Here is a 21,374-nt window from a genome sequence, read left to right as displayed (position 1 = left end):
CGCTACAATTACATCAGCAAGTCTTTTTAGGTATACCCATTCTTTGCAAAATAGCTCAAGCTCTGTCAGATTGGATGGAGAGCGTCTGTGAACAGACATGTTCAAGTCTTGCCACAGATTGTCAACTGGATTTAGGTCTAGACTTTGACTGGGTAATTCTAACACATGAATATGCTTTGATCTAAACCATTCCATTGTAGCTCTGGCTGTATATTTAGGGTTATTATCCTGCTGGAAGGTGAATCTATACCCCAGTCTCAAGTTATTTGCAGACTCTCACAGGTTTTGTTCTATGATTGCCATGTATTTAGCACCATCTATCTTCCCATCAACTCTGACCAACTTCCCTGTCCCTGCTGAAGAAAAGCATCCCCACAACATGATGCTGTCACCACCATGTTTCACAGTGGGGATGGTGTGTTCAGGGTGATGTGCAGTGTTCATGCCACACATAGCATTTTGCTTTTAGGCCAAAAAGCTCAATTGTGGTCTCATCTGACCAGAGCACCTTTTTCCACATGTTTGCTGTGTCCCCTACAGGGCTTCTCACAAACTGCAAGCAAGACTTCTTATGACTTTCTTTTAACAACATCTTTCTTCTTCCCACTCTTCCATAAAAAACAGATTTGTGGAGTGCACAACTAATAGTTGTCCTGAGGACTCCTGAGCTGTGGATCTCTGCATCTCCTCCAGAGTTACCATGGGCCTCTTGGCTGCTTCTCTGATTAATGCTCTCCCTGCCAGCCTGTCAGTTTAGGTGGATGGCCATGTCTTGGTAGGTTTGCAGTTGTGCCATACTCTTTCCATTTTCGGATGATGGATTGAACAATGCTCCTTGAGATGTTTAAAGCTTGGGATTTTTTTTTATAACCTAACCCTGCTTTAAACTTCTCCACAACTTTATCCCCAACCTGTCTGGTGTGTTCCTTAGCCTTCATGATGCTGTTTGTTCACTAAGGTTCTCTAACAAACATATGAGGGCTTCCTAGAACAGCTGTATTTAAACTGAGATTAAAATACACACAGATGGACTCTATTTACTAGACTATTTTACTTATCACGCTAACAATTCCTACCTTTTCCGTGGAAATCTATAGTTATGAACACACAAAGATGATCAATCCTGATAGAGCTGAGAACACAAACAGCCTGATTATTCAGGTTTTGCCTCGTGTTTACTGTATATACAGCCTCAATTTTAACTAGCTAGATTGGCTCACGTATGTGGATGATTTGAGGTTTGAATCTGAGCCTAGTTTGTTTTACAGTCATTTCTAAGCTATACTCAATCTACAAATGGCCACTACCTCAGCACTTTCCTACATGTGGTCAAAAACAATTTCAGCGTGCTTCTCAAGCAGACATTACTGAACAAGGCATAATTTCAGACAAGCTCAGGGTACTACATTGCTGTAATTTCCATTCACTTGAATGGAGGTTAATGTACTCTGTTAGTGCTTTAGAGGTTTCTTCAGTTTCCCAAAGACGATTCTTAGGATTTATGTATTCAGTGCTAAACTGTTTTTATAAGAGTGATATTACACACACACACCATCGCTGGTAAATGGATCATATTTAAAAAAAAATAAAAAATTAAACACTGAATTAACCCAAAACTGATTTTTCAGAATTGAAGAGATACTGCTGGGTTAAATCACCTATTAGCTGTTCATTTGTTTGGGACTTTGGCAGCAACGTGTCTTCACTAAAGTACCTAACTTCCAGTGGCGGTCCGTCTATAGAGGGCGCTGGAGCGCCGCCCCCTCTGGTGGCTCCGCACCGCCACTGAAATAACATACATTCATGCATTGCATGAATGTATGTTATTGTTGCCAGCTGCCGCTGGTCTAATTCAGATGGCCGGAACTTGAGCGCAGACCACCTAAATAATGGCAGCTGGTTGGCTGTGCGGAAGAGCCTATCAGAGCCAGCGGCTCTGATAGGCTTTCCGAGTACAGCCCTCGTCTCCCGGAAGCTTATCCTCGGAATGTACGGGGGGTGCGTTCCTTGGATAAGACTGACGGCCGTCCCAGCCAATCAGGTTCACTGATTCTGGTTATCGGTAACCTGATTAGCTGAAGCGTCACCAAGGCGGGAGAAGACATCGACGGACGTTGAAGGAGGAAGGTAAGTGCATTTTACAGGGCACAGCAGCGACAATGGGCACAGAGGCGACAAAGGGCACAGTGGCATCAATGGGCACAGTGGGGACAAAGGGCACAGTGGCATCAATGGGCACAGTGGCGACAAAGGACACAGTGGCATCAATGGGCACAGTGGTGACAATGGGCACAGTGGCAACAATTAAAGGGCACAGTGACATGCACAGTGGCAACAATGGGCACAGTGGCGACAATTAAAGGGCACAGTGGTGACAATTGGTACAGTGGCAACAATTAAGGGGCACAGTGGCTGCGTTTGATGGCATGGCACAGTGGTGACAATTGATGGCACAGTGGCTGCGTTTGATGGCATGGCACAGTGACTGCGTTTGATGGCATGGCACAGTGGTGCGAATTGATGGCATAGTGACTGCATTTGATGGCATGGCACACTGGTGATAATTGATGGCACAGTGGCTGCATTTGATGGCATGGCACAGTGGCTGCGTTTGATGGCATGGCACAGTGGCTGCGTTTGGTTGCATGGCACAGTGGTGCGAATTGATGGCATAGTGACTGCATTTGATGGCATGGCACAGTGGTGACAATTGATGGCACAGTGGCTGCATTTTATGGGCACAGTGAGGCTGCAATTTTTTTCTTTTTTTTTTTTTCGTTTGCGCCCCCCCAAAAATTTTGAGCACCAGCTGCCACTGCTAACTTCCAAGCCACCACTAGAGTCATGTTTTTCTTTAGGTAAGGCAAGATAATCAGTACATCTCACGCTACTGAAGCCCTGTACACACCCTAGGTTTTCTCGGCGGTAAAAAGTCTGCTTGGAAAACCGAGGGGAAAGCCGAGAACCTGGCAGGAAAACTGCTATGGAGCTTTGGCCAGGAATCCCGGCCGTGTGTATGCTCCATCGGCACTGCCTCGCAGTCTTTCCCATAGGTGAGTAGTAGATCTGGCAGAAAAAAAAAAAACGCCGGGAATCCCGACGGGATTCCTGACTGTTTTCCTCACGGGAAAACTGCGAGGAGCATACACAAGTCCGGTTTTCCCGGCCGAAAGCTCTCCTGGCAGTTTTCCCACCGGGAAATTCGGTCGTGTGTACGGGGCTTTACAGTATTTTCAACTCTTTTGTTTCAATGTGGGTCAGCACATGAAATATTGTAGAACTACAAACCGATTATGCATTGCAGTATAGTCCCCTTCTAGGGAAGGAGGTTGTGAGAAATGGCTCTCTCCAAATAGATTGTGAAACTCAACCTGTAGGTAACTAGGACCAGAGCCTTCCCTTAGTGAAAGAGTGGGTTTGATAATAAATGTTGCCTATGCATGCTCCTGTTACATTCGTTAACAAACACACCTCTATTACAAGGTTCCAAAACACATTCAATATCTTATGCAATAAATGCATCAAGTCTCTAACAACCCATAATTCCTTTGTGTGCAACAATATGCTGGTTATTGTAATACCAGTTGTTAGATGAAAATATTGATGCATTTGGAACAGTTGACATAAGACACAACTTTAGTCCCTGCATGCAAGGATGCTACAAGAGAAAGGGACCACCCTGAATCAGGAAACTTAAAGCAGCAGTCATGGCAGTACTTAAAGTGTTCCTAAACCCAGGAGCCTGCATTAACGAATGTGATTCCCCGAAAATAAGCCCGGGTCTTATATTAATTTTGGCAACAAAAGACACAGTAGGGCTTATTTTCGGGGTAGGTCTTACCATGTAATGTGCTGTCTTCACTCCCCCTTTTCTCTCCCTGCCTGACAGGAATCCCAAGTGATAACTTAGTTAAAATGCTTGTAAAATCCTATAATCCACTCTATTACAGTAGTATATGACGTACAATGTGTGTGTTTCTGTAATATAATGGTGGCAAATTCCTTCGTTATAGTGCCGCTCTGCTCTTTTGCCCGCAATTATATTACAGAAACACACACATTGTACATTATATAGTACTGTAATAGAGTGGATTATAAGATTTTACAAGCATTTTAAACAAGCTTATTTTAGGAGTAGGGCTTATATTACAGTCCTCCTGGAAAATAACGCTACAGTAGGTCTTATTTTCTGGGTACGTCTTTTTTTCGGGGAAACACTGTATATCTGGTCTTCCACAGTACACAGAACATGGAAATGCAATTATTTTAGTAAATACTAACGCCTAGATACCTTTCTTATCAGCAGTATATAACAGTCTTGCGACTTCTATCAGTGTCTGGTTAAAGCTTGTAGGAGGAGTTTCCATTCTCCCCTGATTGTCCTATGGGGCTGCAGGACCCCTGATCCTCTGTCTGGACAGTGCTGATTGGCCCTGTGCTGATCACGTGTGCTCTCTTAAGAAAAAAAACATAACTCTCTAGCACTACACACCAAACTGAGCATGCACAGAGTGTCCCCAAGGCTCTGTTCTATCAGGAGATAAATTGGGGACAGTGGAAGAAGGGGAGGATCAGAGAAGTCAGGCTCAAACAGCCTTTTTACACAATGCAGAGGATTAACCCCTTAGGGTCCACAGTGAGTATAACAAGCATGCTTTACTGCATATACAGACTGATTTTACTGTTGTGGGTTTAGTAATTCTTTAAACTAAAACATAGGCAAGGATTAAAATACTCACTAAGTGATTAAATCAGCTGCTGAAAGTTATTAAAAATTAGGGTTAAACTTAATTTTAAGGGTGTGTTTATAACTTTTTTTAGCCCCTTCAGTACACCCCTCAGACCCGTAACACCTAATTCAGGGACTTAAAAGGATGGCTGCAATTGGCAGCTGCAGCTCTTACTTACCATCAGAACTATGAAGAAATACTAAAGTTAGATGTGTGGCAGACTTTGCTGCCCCTCTAAAAGGCGATAAATGGTGGGTCAATTTTCAGAGGTGTTTGACAGGTGAAATGTCATTTCCTCACTGCCCGTTTGAACCCTATAAATGTTGTACCACTGTGCTGCAACCCTGTGCATTAAATAAGGTTGAAGGGCAGTTGTGGCATGGTCATGTTTGGTTGTGGTACTGCCTGCTAAATGCAACAGGGGGGGTATAATGTTTGCCACAGCCACAAAGTAAAGTATCAGGGCATATGTATATCCCCCACCAACCACCTGATTTTACCACCCGCTACCTACAAGCTTAAACAAGCTCTTAGGCCCCGTACTCACGACCAAACATGTCTGCTGAAACTGGTCCGCAGACCAGTTTCAGCAGACATGTTTGGCCGTGTGTTGGCCCGAGCGGACCATTTTGGGACGGATCGGACAGGTTTCCAGCGGACAACTGTTTCCCGGACTTGTTTTAAAACAGTCCGCTGGAAACCTGTCCGCCCGGACATGTACGGTCGTCTGTACAGACCTACCGTACATGTCCTGCCGCCCGCCATCCCTCGCATGCGTCGAATGACTTCGACGCATGCGTGGAAGCATTTTTAAGGCGGCCCGCCCACGTCGCCGCGTCATTGTCGCGGCGACACCGCGTCATCGACGCGGCGACACCGCGGACACGCCCCGCGTAATGTTTACGCGCGGGCTTCTGTTCGATGGTGTGTATAGCCATCGAACTGAAGTCCCCGGGCAGTCCCCGGCCAGACATGTCCGATGGAAACGGTCTGCAGACCGTTTTCATCGGACATGTCCTGCCGTGAGTACAAGGCCTAAGAGTCATTTATGAGAGCCGTTGACTCTAATATATCAGATGGGACTACTCTGCTAGTGAATTGGACTTGAAACCAGGGCTTTCAACTCTGCAATCTGTACATATCATGCTCCTGAACTCTGCATTCTGTATGTAGTGCACTCCTGAACCTTGCACTCTATACATAGCACACTCCTGGACCCTGCACTCTGTATGTAGCACACTCCTGAATTCTGCACTCTGTACATAGCACACTCCAGAACCCTGGACTCTGTAGGAAGTACTCCTAAACCTTGCACTTTGAATGTAGCGCACTCCTGAACTCTGCACTCTGTATGTAGCACACTCCTAAACTCTGCATTCCTGATTTTTGCACTCCAGAACTCTGCACCCTGTACGTAGCCCACTCCTGAGCACTACACTCTGTTTGTAGCACACTAGTGGACCCTGCACTCTGCACATAGCACACTCCTGAACTCTTCACTCTGTATATAGCACACTCCTGAACTCTGCATTTCGTATGTAATGCACTCCTAAAATTCTGTGCTCTATATGTAACGCACTGCTAAACTCTGCACTCTGTACACAGCACACTCCTAAGCTCTGCACTCTATACGTAGCACACTCCTAGACTCTGCACTCTGTACGTAGCACATTCCTAAACTCTGCACTCTGAACATAGCACACTCCTGAACCCTGCAAATTGTGCATAGCATACTCCTGAATGCTGCACTTTGTATGTAGCACACTACTGAACCCTGCACTCTGTACATAGCACACTCTTGAACTCTAAACTCTGTACATGTGCATTTCTGAATTTAGGCAGAGTTGGTTTTGGATTTAATACCTCTTTCAGCCGATTGGCAGATGTTATTCTGGCATGCCCCTTCGACAGAAGCCAGACGTTCGGCCAGCTTCTGTTGGACAGAAGCGGTCCGGCTAATATTGGGACTATGTGTACAAGACTTTAGGCTTTTTTTTTTTATTTTTTTTTATGAAAAAGCATTTTACAATAAATAAATATACATGAACATGACAATCACCTAATTAATATCTAAGTAACTTGAAGAACATTTTTTTGTACTAAAAGCTAAGTGGATAGAGCTCAGGATATGTAACCATGGTTTATTATGGCATACGCTGCAATATTGATTTGTTATTGTATCCTGGGATAGAGCATGTTGAAAAGTACAGTGTGTACTGGGCCTTCAGACAGACAGACTCACTTCCTCCTCAATGACAGTCAAAGTATATATATTCCAAAAGTGCTGCTGGGCTACAACATATCTCTTACCAACAAGCTTATTTTAGAAGTAATGGAAGGATAATTTTTTTTCTCTTTTCAACATTATCACTGTATTTATCATCTGGGTAGAACTTGGTGTGCTCAGCTTTACAGCAGATCATTTGTGTGTGTATTTTTTGCACACTCTCCTATGTATTCTATTGTCCTGACAATCCCACAAATTACTGTCAATTTCCTACTTACACAAATGCATGTTCATTTCATGTACCTTCGCACCTTTCCCTTTCCCATATGGTCCAATGCTCTTCCACATTTCAGTGAGTTTCTATGCTGAGCAATTCCTCCCTATCACAGCTGAGAAGTCCATATGACTTTAGAGTCACACGTGTGGGTGTATACACTCTGGTAAATGACAGCTCCCTCCCTTCTCCTTCATACCCACTAGCCTGATAAATAGAATGGGAGTGGGATATTACATCTTGATTGATGGAGGCTTCACCTCCCTGTTATTCTAAGACACACCTGGAGGGGCATGACACACGATGTTATTGCCAATTTATAACAGTTTATTGATATTATTGAATATTTATGGCATTTTATAATGAGGCTAATGCACTGCAATCATGCTTGGTCTTGTCAATATTGATTATCAATTTAAATTTTCACTTATTAGCGCAACTATAATATTTTTTCCATCCAACATTAGTACCTGATCTCACAAATACGCTTCTGAAAGAATGGTCAAACATTCCCATAGACACACTCCTAAATCTTGTGGACAGCCTTTACAGAAGAGATGACGCTGTTATAGGGTGGGCCAACTCAATATTGAACCCTACAAACTAAGACTGGGATGCCATTAAAATTCATGTGCGTGTAAAGGCAGGTGTCCCAATACATTTGGTAATATAGTGTATATACATCAAAAAGAGTCCCCAAGAATGCGGAAAGAGGAGTTTACTGGTACCAAAGGAAGACACAACTTTAAAATACAGGTAACTTTTTTTACAAAACGTTAAGTAAACAATGCTAAAATTGTGAATCTTCCATCATATAATGTATTGTAAATTAATTACCATATTTTTCGCTCCATAAGACGCACCTGACCATAAAACGCACCTAGGTTTTAGAGGAGGAAAAAAAGAAAAAAAATGGTCGATTAAAATATTTTCCATGCCCATGAAATGCAGCCTGACTAGTGCCATAAATGCAGAGTAATATGCAGAGTGACCATTGCCATAAATGCAGACTGTAAGAAGAGAGAAAGATGTGCCAATCTAAGTGCAGTAAGCAGAAAATGTATTAAAAAAAGAATTGTATGTCACATACAGCCAAATGGCTACTCACAAAACATGAGAGGTAAAAGGGCATGTAGATGGTGATGCAGGCCCGATGTCACTTTGGGTGGTCAGCGATTCCTGGTCCCGATCCACATTCCTCAGCCAACAGGAGAGCTCGATGTAATGGAGGTCCAGTATCTCATGAGCCTCAGGGAGCCACGGGGAAGCAGGAAGCCAGATGCGCCGCTCGAGACAGCGTGCATGTCAGCGTGGAGCGCAGCGTGCGGTCCTCGCACGGAAGAGCTCTCCTGTTGGCCGAGGAATGTGGATCGGGACCAGGAATCTCTGACCACCCGTAGTGACATCGGGCCTGCATCACCATCTACATGCCCTTTTACCTCTCATGTTTTGTGAGTAGCCATTTGGCTGTATGTGACATACAATTCTTTTAATACATTTTCTGCTTACTGCACTTAGATTGGCGCATCTCTCTCTCTTCTTACAATATATTCCAGAGCTTGCTTGTGCTTCAGGGCTGCTGCCGCTAGTGCTTATATATGTATTTGGATTACCCTTTGGCAGGGCTTTTTTTCTCAGACACCGTCCCTTAGTTCCATCCCCCTACCCATCTCCCAGTACCACCCCTTTTAGACAATACAGAACCAAGTATCATTTTTTTTTTAAAGTAATTTGTATGGAATTTGGTAATGATATCAAGAAAATCCGGATCCCCTGCAGCCAGCAACAATAGACACTGCTAAGGATCAACCCACAATAAAATCCCCCCCCCCCCCCAGCAACAATAGACTCCTGGCAGAATCAACAGATCTCTGCACAGCCAGCATTAACAGACTCTCCGGCAGCCATCAGCCAACAATAGACCCCTCCCCCCAACAGCAACTGACCCCCCAGCAACTTAAGATCTCCCACCAGCAACAATAGACCTCCTCAGCAACAACAGACCACCCCCTGCAAAAATAGATGCCTTCCAGCTAGAATAGATGCCCCAGCAGTGATCATCAATACCCTGCAGCACACCCCAGCACCCCTTGTCATTACATACAGTCATTCCAGGAGGTGCCGGAACTGCGTTCCCCCGCGTTTCCGCTGATAAAAAGCCCTGCCCTTTGGACTTTTATTGGACATTTGATCAAATCTTCAGTGCTTTTTATGGACCATATCATATTATATTATTTTACTGACCATTATTGTATATGCTCTAATAATCATGCGCCATCTACCACATTTTTTTACAAATTCAGACTGACCTCATGTTATCTCATCTGCCTGACAGAAGACAGAGCAGCCCGAGCGGCTGAATTCTCTGTCTTCTGTCTCAGGCACAGTGTCATGCCCAGTAAGGAGATCGCCTGGCGCCCATGGGGGGGGGGTTTGTATGTCTGTCCCCGCGCTCTCCTGCCTCTCTTCCAGTGGTAATGGCGGGGAACATTGCCGTCGGCGGGGGGGCGGAGCCTGTCGTATATTTGCACCATAAGACGCAGAGACATTTTCCCCCATATTTCTGAGGGGGAAAGGTGCGTCTTATGGTGCGGAGAATACGGTATACCGTTTCTTCATTAGTCAATATTGACCCATCAATATGCTTATTATGAAGATTTGTATAAACAATGTACAATACTTTACATGTATAATGCATTTAAATAGACTAGCTAATTTCTATTTATTGGGTGAACATAATATAATTACCCTATCTGCACTGTTTGTATCTGTGATGTTCTCTCATAATTTTCTATTTATCTACAGGGATCGAGTTGCTCGTGTAGGCCTGGGAGTGATCCTAAACCTTGCAAAAGAAAGAGATGACCCAAGACTTGCTAGGAGGCTCTCGGGTGTCCTGGAGCATATGTTCAAACACTCTGAAGAGACCTGCAGACAGCTCATATGCGATGGTGGTCTTGACTCAATTCTTTTCTGGTGCCGTTGGACAGACCCAATCGTTCTGAGGCATTGTGCCATGGCCCTGGCATATTGTGCCATGTACGGCGGACCTTCCAATCAGCGTCTGATGATTGAGAAAAGAACAGCTGAGTGGTTGTTTCCATTAGTCTTTTCCAAAGAAGATGACCAGATCCGATTTCATGCTTGCCTTGCAATTACAGTATTGGCAACTAACAAAGAAATTGAAAAGGAAGTGGAAAGATCAGGCACACTGGCACTGGTTGAACCCTTTATTTCTTCTTTAGACCCTCAGGAATATGCCCGTTCTCTTTTGAACAACAGTGATAACACGCAAGGAAGGACAGCTGGTGACCTACAACGTCTTGTGCCACTGCTGGACAGTTCACGGCTAGAAGCTCAGTGTATTGCTGCTTTCTACTTGTGTGTAGAAGCCGCCATCAAGTCCGAACACAAGAATACAAAGGTGAAATTAAATGTTGTCTTTACTACTGGCCATTGATCCATTCCCAGCTTTTATTTCACACAATGCTCAATGCTAAACCAACATTTATGGAACAAAACGCATTAGCGCTAGTATATCTCCAATACATTTTCCTGTATGGATGTGTGTTGGTTGGAAGTGTGCTGGTTTTTAACTGCTACCTTCACCAGTAGCACATACCTTACCTGAAGGCTAAATTCACACCAGCAATTAAGACTGACGCAAATTGTAGTGGAAGTTCCCGCTGCGGCTCTCAGAGGCTAGGTGCGGCCGCTGGCCCCATTCACTATAATGACATTATGGTTAACAGAGCCAGCTGCCACACCTAACCTCTTAAAACAAACTTAAGGAATGTCTGATTTCTGCTGCTACTATTTGCATTGGTCTAAACCAGGGGTCTCCAAACTTTCTAAACAAAGGGCCAGGTTACGGTCCTTCAGACTTTAGGAGGGCCGGACTAGGGCCATTGGGAGTAGAAAATGTCCAGTGGGAGTAAACAATACCATGGCCCATATTCAGGTACATTTGCGCTCTATTTGCGGAGGCGCAGGGCAACGATTTTGCCCTGCGCCCCCGCAAATATTTTGCGCTGCCCTCGATTCACGGAGCAGTAGCTCCGTAAATTGCGAGGGCGCGCTGGCAAAATTGCCCGGCGTAAGCGCGCGCAATGTAAATGCTCCCGCCGGGGGCGGGAATCATTTAAATTAGGCGCGTTCCCGCACCGATCGTAAAGCGCATGCGCCGTCGGGAAACTTTCCCGACGTGCATTGCGGCAAATGACGTCGCAAGTACGTCATTTGCTTCAAAGTGAACGTGAATGGCGTCCAGCGCCATTCACGTATCACTTACGCAAACGGCGTGAAATTCAAATTTCACGACGCGGGAACGGAGGGTATACTTTAGCATTGGCTGCCCCTACTATTAGAAGGGGCAGCCTTACGCTAAAGACGCCGTACGGAAACTCCGTAACTTGCGTACGCAGGGCCCGCGCAACATTGTGAATCGGCGTAAGTATGCAATTTGCATACTATACGCTTTTTATAATTCTTTATTTTATATATATCTCTTACCATATACAGAAAGTAAAATACAGACATTTCGGTTTCATTTATGTCATAACAGCCTTTTTTTTTTATCACTTAACTAAATAACTAATGTTCCGCCTTCTCAATATTTACACTCTATATCAAAACAATTCTCCCCTTCCTTGGCTCTGATATATTCTATACATATTCTCATTTCCCACAGCTACCGCCTTTCGAGGGCGCGTCTTGACCATTGTAATGTGATCATTTCCCTCCCATTCTCCCCCCCTCCCTACCCCCCCCCCCCCCAAAAAAAAAGGGAGAAACAGAAACCATTTCTCCCCTCTCTCAAGGATCCCCTCTACACTCCCCCTCCTAATCTCCACGCCCCCCATACTCAGTATATGGAGTCCAAGTCCTCCAGTACTCCTCCTCTCGCTCCCTAAGACCCATAGTAAGATTTTCCATCAGCTGGATCTCGTTTATTCTGCTAAGCCATTGTGCCTTTGTTGGGGGAACCGTGCTCTTCCATAAGATTGGTATGCACGCCTTCGCTGCTGTTAATAAATGTCTTAACAGCGATTGTTTATACTTTTCCATTGACAGTGGGATGTCAAAAAGCAAGAATGCTGAGGGTCTATCTCCTAGGTTTACCCCAGTAATCTCCCGAATAGTGTTTGAGACCATCTCCCAGAATTCTTTTAATTTTTGACAGCTCCAAAAGATGTGTATCATGGTGCCTTCTTCTCTCTGACATCTCCAGCAAGTTTTTGATGTGTTAGGAAAGATCCGATTCAGTAGCGTTGGTGTCCTGTACCACCTGGTCAATACTTTGTATCCCCCCTCCTGGTATCTCGATGCAATTGACGCTTTGTGTGTGAATAAAAAAATCTTATTTTTCTGTTTCTCTGACAGCTTTATACCCAAATCCCTTTCCCATGCCTGTATAAAGATTAGTTCTTGGGGTGAGCTTGATTCAATCAGTAGATTGTACATGTATGATAGCATATGTCTCCTTGGTTCTTTTTTTAGACAGATTTCTTCAAATTTCGACGGTGCTCCTATATCTTCCTCTCGAATTTTTAGAGAACCTATAAAGGCTCTCAGCTGATTTTGTCTCCATAAATCTATATCCTCCCCATATGCCTGTTCCATCTCTTCCTTATGCATCACATGATTGTCAATCATAAAGTGTGTCAGTCTACTGATTCCCTTCCGTCTCAAATTTTTAAAACATCGGTCTTTCAGACCAGGTTCAAAGCTCGGATTGCCCAGAATGGGTGTCAAGGGGCCCAAATATTTCACCAGTTTTGTTTTCTTAGCGACCTTTCTAATCACTCTAAGTGTAGCATTTATCATTGGGTGTTTTTTTACACTCTGAGGTGTTTTACTTTCTGCTATCCATGCCAGTCCCTCCAATGGGATACAACACACCTCGCGTTCCATATTAACCCAGGGTTTGTCTTCCTGTTGTGTGCACCAGTCCGCTATACGGGCTAGATGCGAGGCGTCATAGTAGCCCATTGGGTCTGGGAGTCCAACTCCCCCCTTTTCTTTAGATAGGCTCAATATGCTCCTCCGCACTCTTGCAGGTTTGTCTGCCCATATAAACTTCATAAATCTGGTTCTAATTTCTCTCAGAAATCCCGGCGGTATTTTTATTGGTAAAGTCTGAAACAGATAGAGTATTCTTGGCATCACGTTCATTTTTACTATGTTTATTCTGCCGAACCAAGAGAAAATTTCTTTGTCCCACTTTTGCAGATCGAGTTTTATTTGTTTTATCAGAGGGGCAAAATTTAGTTCAAACACCCTACTTAGCTTCTTTGGTATCTTAGTTCCTAAGTAGTTTACATGGGAGTCTGTCCATCTGAAAGGGAAGTTAGTTACTAGTTGCTGTTTCATCCGGCTATCTACCTCCACTCCCATCGCCTCCGACTTGCTTTAATTAATTTTAAAATTAGATATTTCCCCATATCTTTTTATTTCTGCTAGTAAACATGGTAAAGATGTTGTTGGGGCGGTTATTGTAAACAGTAGATCGTCGGCATATGCTGCCACCTTATATTCTTCTCCTTTCCCTCGTAATCCCTTTATGTCTGTGTTTGCTCTAATTACTCTCAAAAATGGTTCCAAAGAAAGGATAAATATAATAGGGGAGAGAGGGCAACCCTGTCGGGTTCCATTCTGGATAGGGAAAGTGTCTGATTTTATCCCGTTTACTTTCACCCTTGCAGTAGGGCAAGAGTAAAGACTTGAAATCCAGTTCTGTAAACCCCTCCCTAGTCCTATGTGTTGCAGTATGGCTTTTAAAAATCCCCAATCCACCCTGTCAAAGGCTTTTTCCGCATCTGCCGAAATGAGTATTAATGGTTTATTAAGTTGTTGGGCTAAATATATTGTGCTTAAGACTCTTTGGGTGTTTTCTCTCCCTTCTCTGCCCGGCGTGAACCCTACCTGATCCACATGTATCAGGGTGGGTATATACGTCAGTATTCTATCGGCCAATATCCTTGCCAGGATTTTCAGATCCACATTTAGCAAGGATATTGGGCGATAACTCGCACATTGGGCGGGATCCTTCCCCTCCTTGGGGATTACTACTATTTCTGCCATTAAAGTTTCCACCAACATCCTCTGTCCGTCGCGAATTGAGTTAAAAGCCGCGATGAAATTCGGCGCAAGCTTTTCAGCAAAGGTTTTATAATACCGTAATGTATACCCATCGGGGCCTGGTGCCTTTCCCAATTTTAATGATCTAAGGGCTCCTAGAAACTCTTCTGTTGTGATCGGGCCATCTATTTTCTCTGCATTCTCTGTTGTTATACTAGGCATCCCTGAGGCCTTTAAGTATTCTTTTATCTTTTCTTCTCTGTCAGAGATTTTTGCCCTTGGTAATTGTTTATCCAGTTGATACAGATTTGAGTAGTAGTCTCTAAATGCTCCTGCTATTTGTTGCGTAGATCTAGCCACCTCATCCCCTTGAGTTTTAATTTTTTCAATACGATTCCTAGCTCTCGTCTCTTTGAGTGCATTTGCCAACAATCTGCTGGGTTTATTCCCATACTCATAGTATGCTCTTTTGCATCTACTCAATTTAGCTTTTGCCTTTTCTGTTAGCATAAGGTTCAGTTTTTCTCGAAGACCAGTCAGCTTTTCCTCGAGCCGCTGTGTCTGCGCTTTTTTATGTGCTGTTTCCAACGTTCGGATCTCTCCCAGCAGAGTGTCGAGTTTGGCACCCAAAGAGCGTTTTCTGTGTGCTCCTAATGAAATAAGCACACCTCTCAGGTAGCACTTATGCGCCTCCCATGTGTACATTGGTCTCGTTTCATCCAGGTTGTTGATAACAAAAAAGGTGTCTATTTCCTGCGCTAACTGCTTCTCGTACGCTGGGTCTTTTAAAAGAGTCTCATTTATTTTCCAGTTCCACCCACACGGACCCCTCTCTCCCCATTCTATGGAGCAGTTAGTGGGCGCATGGTCAGAAATGGTAAATGACCCTATTGACGCGTCTCGCAGACGGGACAGGATATTCTGGTCAACAAAAATATAATCGATTCTCGTATATGTCTTGTGTTTAGCAGAGAAGAAGCTGTAGTCTTTGTCATGTACGTGCATAGTCCTCCAGCTGTCCACCAACTGCGCATCATGTAACATACATTTTACTTTACGTAATTTTATGTTAGATATGTGGGATATACCCTTTGATACGTCGAGTGTCGGTTCCAAGGCTATATTCAAATCTCCACCTAGGATTAGAACCCCTTCTTTGTTTTGTTGTACTATTTCCAAATATCTTTCCAGAGCGGAGATGGGATTATCATTAGGTAAATAGAGGTTTACCATGGTAACCTTTTGCTCCCCCATTTCTCCCTTTACTATCACCATCCGCCCTTCTTCATCCGTTATTACGTCGGATTCCTTCCATATCATTTGTTTTGAGAGCATGATTGTCACACCATTTGCCTTAGATGTCTGTGAGGCACCATGATAAACCGTTGGAAACCTATAGTTTCCCAATTTTGGAATCTTATCCTTTCTGAAATGAGTCTCTTGTAAAAAGATTACCTGTGCCTTGCTTCTGTAGAGTTCCGCCATTAATTTTGATCGTTTTTCTGGGCTATTTAGGCCCTTTACATTATATGAGGTAAAATTAATCGTATCCATTTTGTCTTAGTTTTTTATACAGGCAAGAGGGAAAAGGGGGGGTGGGGGGAGAGAGGAGGAGAGATCCGAGAGAGAGAGGAAAAAAAAACAAAAAAAAAAACCCTATCCCGTCCCTCGGGAGCTAGTCACTCGTCCGAGTTCCCGAGTAGTTTATTCCCTTTTCCCCTTCTTATCTCCAGCCAGGCGGTCCCTGTTGATCTGTCGACCTGCAGGACACCCTGCCAAAAGCAGTGGTAAGGGAGACAGAGGGAAAGGAAAAAAAAAACCACCCCTTGAACGCCTCCGGCTTTCCTCCTCTTGGAGGAGAGGCGTTTACAAATGGGGGGAGTGTATATGCAATGCAAAGTGTGAGGTGCCTCTGGAGCCCCCCCACGCTTGCCTGCGCGCATCCTTACTCTATTTACTTTTACCATGGGCTTACCCACCCCTTCCCAAAAGGGAGGGGGAAAAAGAAAAAAAAAAAACAAGAAACACGGGATCCCGTGCCTATTTACAGTTGGACGTTTATGGAGCTATTATTGTTCAGTTATACAGTTAGACCGAATATCATTTCCAATCCCCCCTAATTTGGCGGATAAAGTGTCCTGTGGATATGGATCTGAAAAGTCCTTATTAATACAACCTTATTTATATTAATACAATCATTGGGGAAAAAAAAAAATATGAAAAAAAAAATATATGCAATATATATAATAAGTATAATATAATCTATAATCAATAAATAAATAAAACAGTACACTTATATTTATATTATACCTGGTCCTTGTATATAGATCCTTTCCTTAAACCGAGGACCCTCTTACCCCTTGCCCCTAAACCCTAATTCCCCCATTACCTTACTCCCACCCTTATTCTATCTATTTATCCATATTGGTGTATAGGTGTGATTCGTATACAAATTTGGTATACGTATGTGTAAACATGTGTTCTCAAAAAAAAAAAAAAAAATTGTTGCTCTCCACTCTCACAGGAAGGGAGAAAAAAAATTTAAGGGGCTATTGCCTCCATTATCAGTGTGTTGTGTTTTTTGTGTATTAAATCTATAATATAGTTATCCTTTTATGTCTCTACCCTCCCCCCCTCCCATCTTTCCCAAAATTAGTGCTCCACAAAAAAAAAAAAAAATTTTTTGTTACCCCCTCACTACAAGACAAACCCCTCCCTTATCCCTCTATTGGTCCTCGGCACAAGAAAAGAAGAAAAAAAAAGACACAGCCTTTACCACAATTTCCACAGTATTTGCAGTACCATTTTCATACCATTTTCATATCATATCATATCATCATATCATCAAAAAAAAAAAAAAAAACACCCCTAAAAAAAAGAAAACCATCCGTCCCAGATAGGTCAAGGTGGAGGGGAGGGGAGCATGAAGGGGAAAATCCCGCTCCCTGCTAATCTACTATCCTCTGTTTAATGTTCCACAATTACTAACATAATTCCTTAATCCATGATTATCAATTTAGTGTTTATTGATTTAGTGTTTTGCTATTTTACAGATTTACTTTATTTATTTTGTATACCTTTATTACTACCCTTTTTGCTTCACCTGTATCCATAATCCCTCTGAGTTACCTTATCCTCCACCCCAATACCTCCATCTCCCCTCCTCTTTCCCTCCCCGTAAAAAAAAAAAAAAAAAGGGGGCAATCTTCCGTCTGCGTTTGCCCTCCCCCCCCCCAAAAAAATAAAAAAATAAATAAAACACAACACACCAAAAAAAAAAAAAAATATAAAGTCTACTCTCAAAAAAAAAACTTTAGTCCTTCAAACGAAGAGAGGAAAAAAAAAAAAAAAAAAAGGTTAAAGACTATCCATTATCCTTGGGGGTTTATTTTCTCTTCAGATGTTTTTTCTTCCTCTTCTTACTTCAATCCGGCCTCTGCATCTGTTTTTTCTATTTTTTCTTTTACCCCCCCCATAACAGTTCTCATAGTACTCATATGTGTTCCCAATATGGGGAGTCTATATGGGGGCTCTATCCATTGTCATGGGCAACTCTAGCCAATTAGGGACGTCAATAGACTCTGTTCCTAGGAACTGAAAGAGTTCGGTTAGTTGGGCGGGGGATCTCAAGTTGAAACTCTGCCCTTCTTTCTTTGCAATAACTGCCAGGGGATAGCCCCATCGATATGTTCCTTCCTTCGACCGTATAAGTTCTAGTAAAGGTTTTAGCAACCGTCGCCTCCATTTTGTTTGTCTGCAGAGATCAGGAAAAATCTGTATATTACTGCCCTCCCATTTTATTACTCCTTCTTTCCACGCAATACGCATTATTTCCTCTTTGATCCTGAAAAAGTGTATCCTGCATACTACGTCTCTGGGACTCGTCTGGGCCGAATATCGAGTAATAGGAACCCCTTTGCACCCGATCTAGCTCGATCGGTGTGTCTGGGGGATTTTTCAAAACATGGTTTAGCATATTTGTAATCATTTCACGCAGATCAGACCCCTCCAGGCTTTCGGGGACCCCCTTTATTCGAATATTGTTCCGTCTGCTTCTGTCCTCAGCTTCTTCCGTGAGTAATTCTAATGTAGCTAACTGCTGATACTGTCTCTTTAATTCTTCCTCCATATTCGTCATTCTGTGCCCAAATGCAAGACTCTGTTCTTCCAAACTGTTTATTTTGAGCTCCCCCCTCGTCACACCTGAGCGTACCTCCTCTATTTCACCCCTCAGTGCCCCCGTTATACTGTTCGTCAGTATCAGTATGTCCTCCTTTGTGGGGAGTGCCTGTATGAGTGCACTGAGCTTTCTGATATCTAGTGCAGCTTCATTTTCGTTCTCATTTTCCAGAGTCTGTGTGTCTTTTGTGCTCTGGAGACATACCTTTATTTCCCCTGCCTTCATTATGGATGTTTCAGCACAGGGTTCCGGCTGCCCTCCCCCTCTCCCTCTAGACATACCTCCAGTCTGCGTGGGCTTCACTGCTGGAGCTTGGGATGAGGCTTCTGACAATGATTCCCGTCTCCCGGCCATATCGAGCACTGCGTCCGCGATGTCTGTAGTGACTACGGTGTCTGTGGTATAACCAGCGTCCGCTGCGTCCACAGCGTCCGTTCGCAGCAGCGGCTCTTTCTTAGCCTTGAGATACCGGGTGATGTACGTGTGGGTTGCTAGGTTCGATACACCTACACTCCTTCCTGCGCTCTTCCCTCTGCGCGACATCAGCTGTTCAAGAGGGGGTGTATAGCCTCCTTTCGCCGGTCCTTCTGATGGATACGCGCGGCACTCTCGCTGGGGGCTCCTCTCTCACCTCCTCACTCTGCCATGCCTAAGCCACTCCCCCCGGAAACGGAAGCCACCCATACTATACGCTGACCACAATGGGAGCGCCCCCTAGCGGTCAACGCAAGAATGCAGCCTAAAATCTGCGTGGCATAAGAGCCTTGAGTCAGCAATACAATAAGTCAGCAATATTGTTTTGTATAGAGCAGTACACACATTCATCATAGGGGAATGGAGATTTAAAGCGGAGGTTCACCCTAAAAACATGTATTTAACATTCCATTCAGCATAATACCAACATTTACACTATGCCGTTTTTTTTTTTTGCTGTACATACCGTCTTATTGATATTTTCCACCCGGCTTCCAGGTTCTCACTCGCGGGAGTAGGCATTCCTATGCAGAGGCTAAATGATTGACGAATTGTGAAAAACTTCCCCCCGGCGCATAAGGCGCGTCACCAGTTTTCCAAAAGTAGCCGAACTGCTAGTCGGCTCTATACGGCGCTATATGGCGCCTGCGCCTGCCATGTAGAGCTGACTACTTTCAGAAAACTGGTAACGCGCCTTATGCGCCGAGGGGAAGTTTTTCACAAGGCGTCAATCATCTAGCCTCTGCATAGGAACGCCTACTCCCGCGGGAGTGAGAACCCGGAAGCCGGGTGGAAAATAACAATCAGACGGTATGTACAGCAAAAAAAAACAAAAAACGGCATAGTGTAAATGTTGGAATTATGCTGAATGGAATGTTAAATACATGTTTTTAGGGTGAACCCATGCTTTATGGACCTTTGTTGATGGGCTTAGGCTAGGGTTGCCACCTCATCCCTTTAAACCCGAACGCATATTAATTACACAGGTTTTGTGGCTGATTAAGGTGGTAAATAAAATCACTTGGTGCCTTATCTGCATTAAATTAGCCTCAGAACCTGTGTAATTAAAGCGGAGGTCCGCCGAAAAAAAAAAAATTAAAAGCCAGCAGCTACAAATACTGCAGCTGCTGACATTTAATATATGGACACTTACCTGTCCAGGGCGCCCGCAATGTCGGCAGCCGATGCCAATCTGTCCGTCGGCTCTCGGCTGCTGCCGCCGCCACCCTTGGTAAGGGAATCGGGAAGTTCACTTCCCTACTTTCTGAGTCATGCTGCGTGTCCTCACTGGTCCTGCGGTCTTCTGGGACCTGTGTGTCTCCCAGAAGACAGCGAGGGAGGACAGAGTAGGCACCGGAAGTGGCATAGGTCACCGCGATCACCGCAGTGATCTATGCCAGGAAGTGGGAGAAAATACCTTTATTACACAAGTATCTGCTCCATCCTCCCCACTGAACGGTGCCAAATGTGACACCAGAGGGGGGAGGATTCTAAAAAGTGGAAGTTCAATTTTTGGGTGGAACTCCGCTTTAATATGTGTTTGGGTTTAAAATGATGAGGTGGCAACCCTAGCTTAGACCTTTTTTCAATGGCATCAGTTTGACATCAGGTTAAGAAGCTCCTGAAATCACGGAAAATTGATTAACAGTTGCATTTGACCAACAGCTGCTCTACATTTGCCCGCTTGAAGCAGGTTTTTGCATGCCCATAGACTTGTTTGGGAATGCAAAACCTGATTCAAGCAAGCACACATCCATTGACACAGGCCCTTCATCTGATTGCTTTCTACCGTTTAAGGCAATTCTGAAGCCTCGTACACACGGCCGAGGAACTCGACGTGCCAAACACATCGAGTTCCTCGGCCAGTTCAGCACTGAAGCCGCCGAGGAGCTCGGCGGGGCGAGAGCTCCCATAGAACAACGAGGAAATAGAGAACATGTTCTCTATTTCCTCGCCGAGCTCCTCGTCGGCTTCCTCGGCCGAAAGTGTACACACGGCCGGGTTTCTCGGCAGAATTCAGCCAGAAACTCGGTCGGAAGCTGAATTCTGCCGAGGAAACTGGTCGTGTGTACGAGGCCTGACAGTTGTTATAAAAGACACTAATAAAGGAGGCGGTAATCAAGTGAAATCCCTTCTAATTCATTGATTGGTTGCAATCCCGTATCACCCAGAACTGTAGGCAAATCTGTTTACTGATGCAAACTCAATGCTTACATAGTGACTCAGCCAGTTTAGTAATACTGAGAAATTATGGAGGTCCTACAAGTTCACCAACTGCCAACTTCCCTGATTGTTGACTTCTTTTATAATAAGTTCTGAAAGTCACTAGCAAGCATTAAGAGATGTTTGTCAAATTTTTCCATGTGTTTTGGTCTGCTTACTAGTATACAGAGATGTGTCAGGCACAAA

The 21,374-nt window shown here is 44.1% G+C and overlaps 1 protein-coding gene across 2 annotated transcripts in view; it reads left to right on the top strand.

The window, feature by feature from the left end:
* Positions 1 to 21,374, top strand: part of SARM1 (sterile alpha and TIR motif containing 1) — a 75,651-nt gene that overhangs the window by 13,357 nt on the left and 40,920 nt on the right. For both annotated transcript variants that reach the window (XM_040338352.1, XM_040338351.1), the window contains exon 3: positions 10,037 to 10,655. In XM_040338352.1, coding sequence (XP_040194286.1) covers positions 10,037 to 10,655 — 619 coding nt within the window. The remainder of the gene's footprint in view (positions 1 to 10,036; positions 10,656 to 21,374) is intronic.

The sequence above is a fragment of the Rana temporaria genome, chromosome 2, assembly GCF_905171775.1.
Source record: "Rana temporaria chromosome 2, aRanTem1.1, whole genome shotgun sequence".
Classification (NCBI taxonomy): domain Eukaryota; kingdom Metazoa; phylum Chordata; class Amphibia; order Anura; family Ranidae; genus Rana; species Rana temporaria.
Note: the sequence above shows the minus strand (reverse complement) of the source record. Positions and strands in the feature narration are given on the sequence as shown.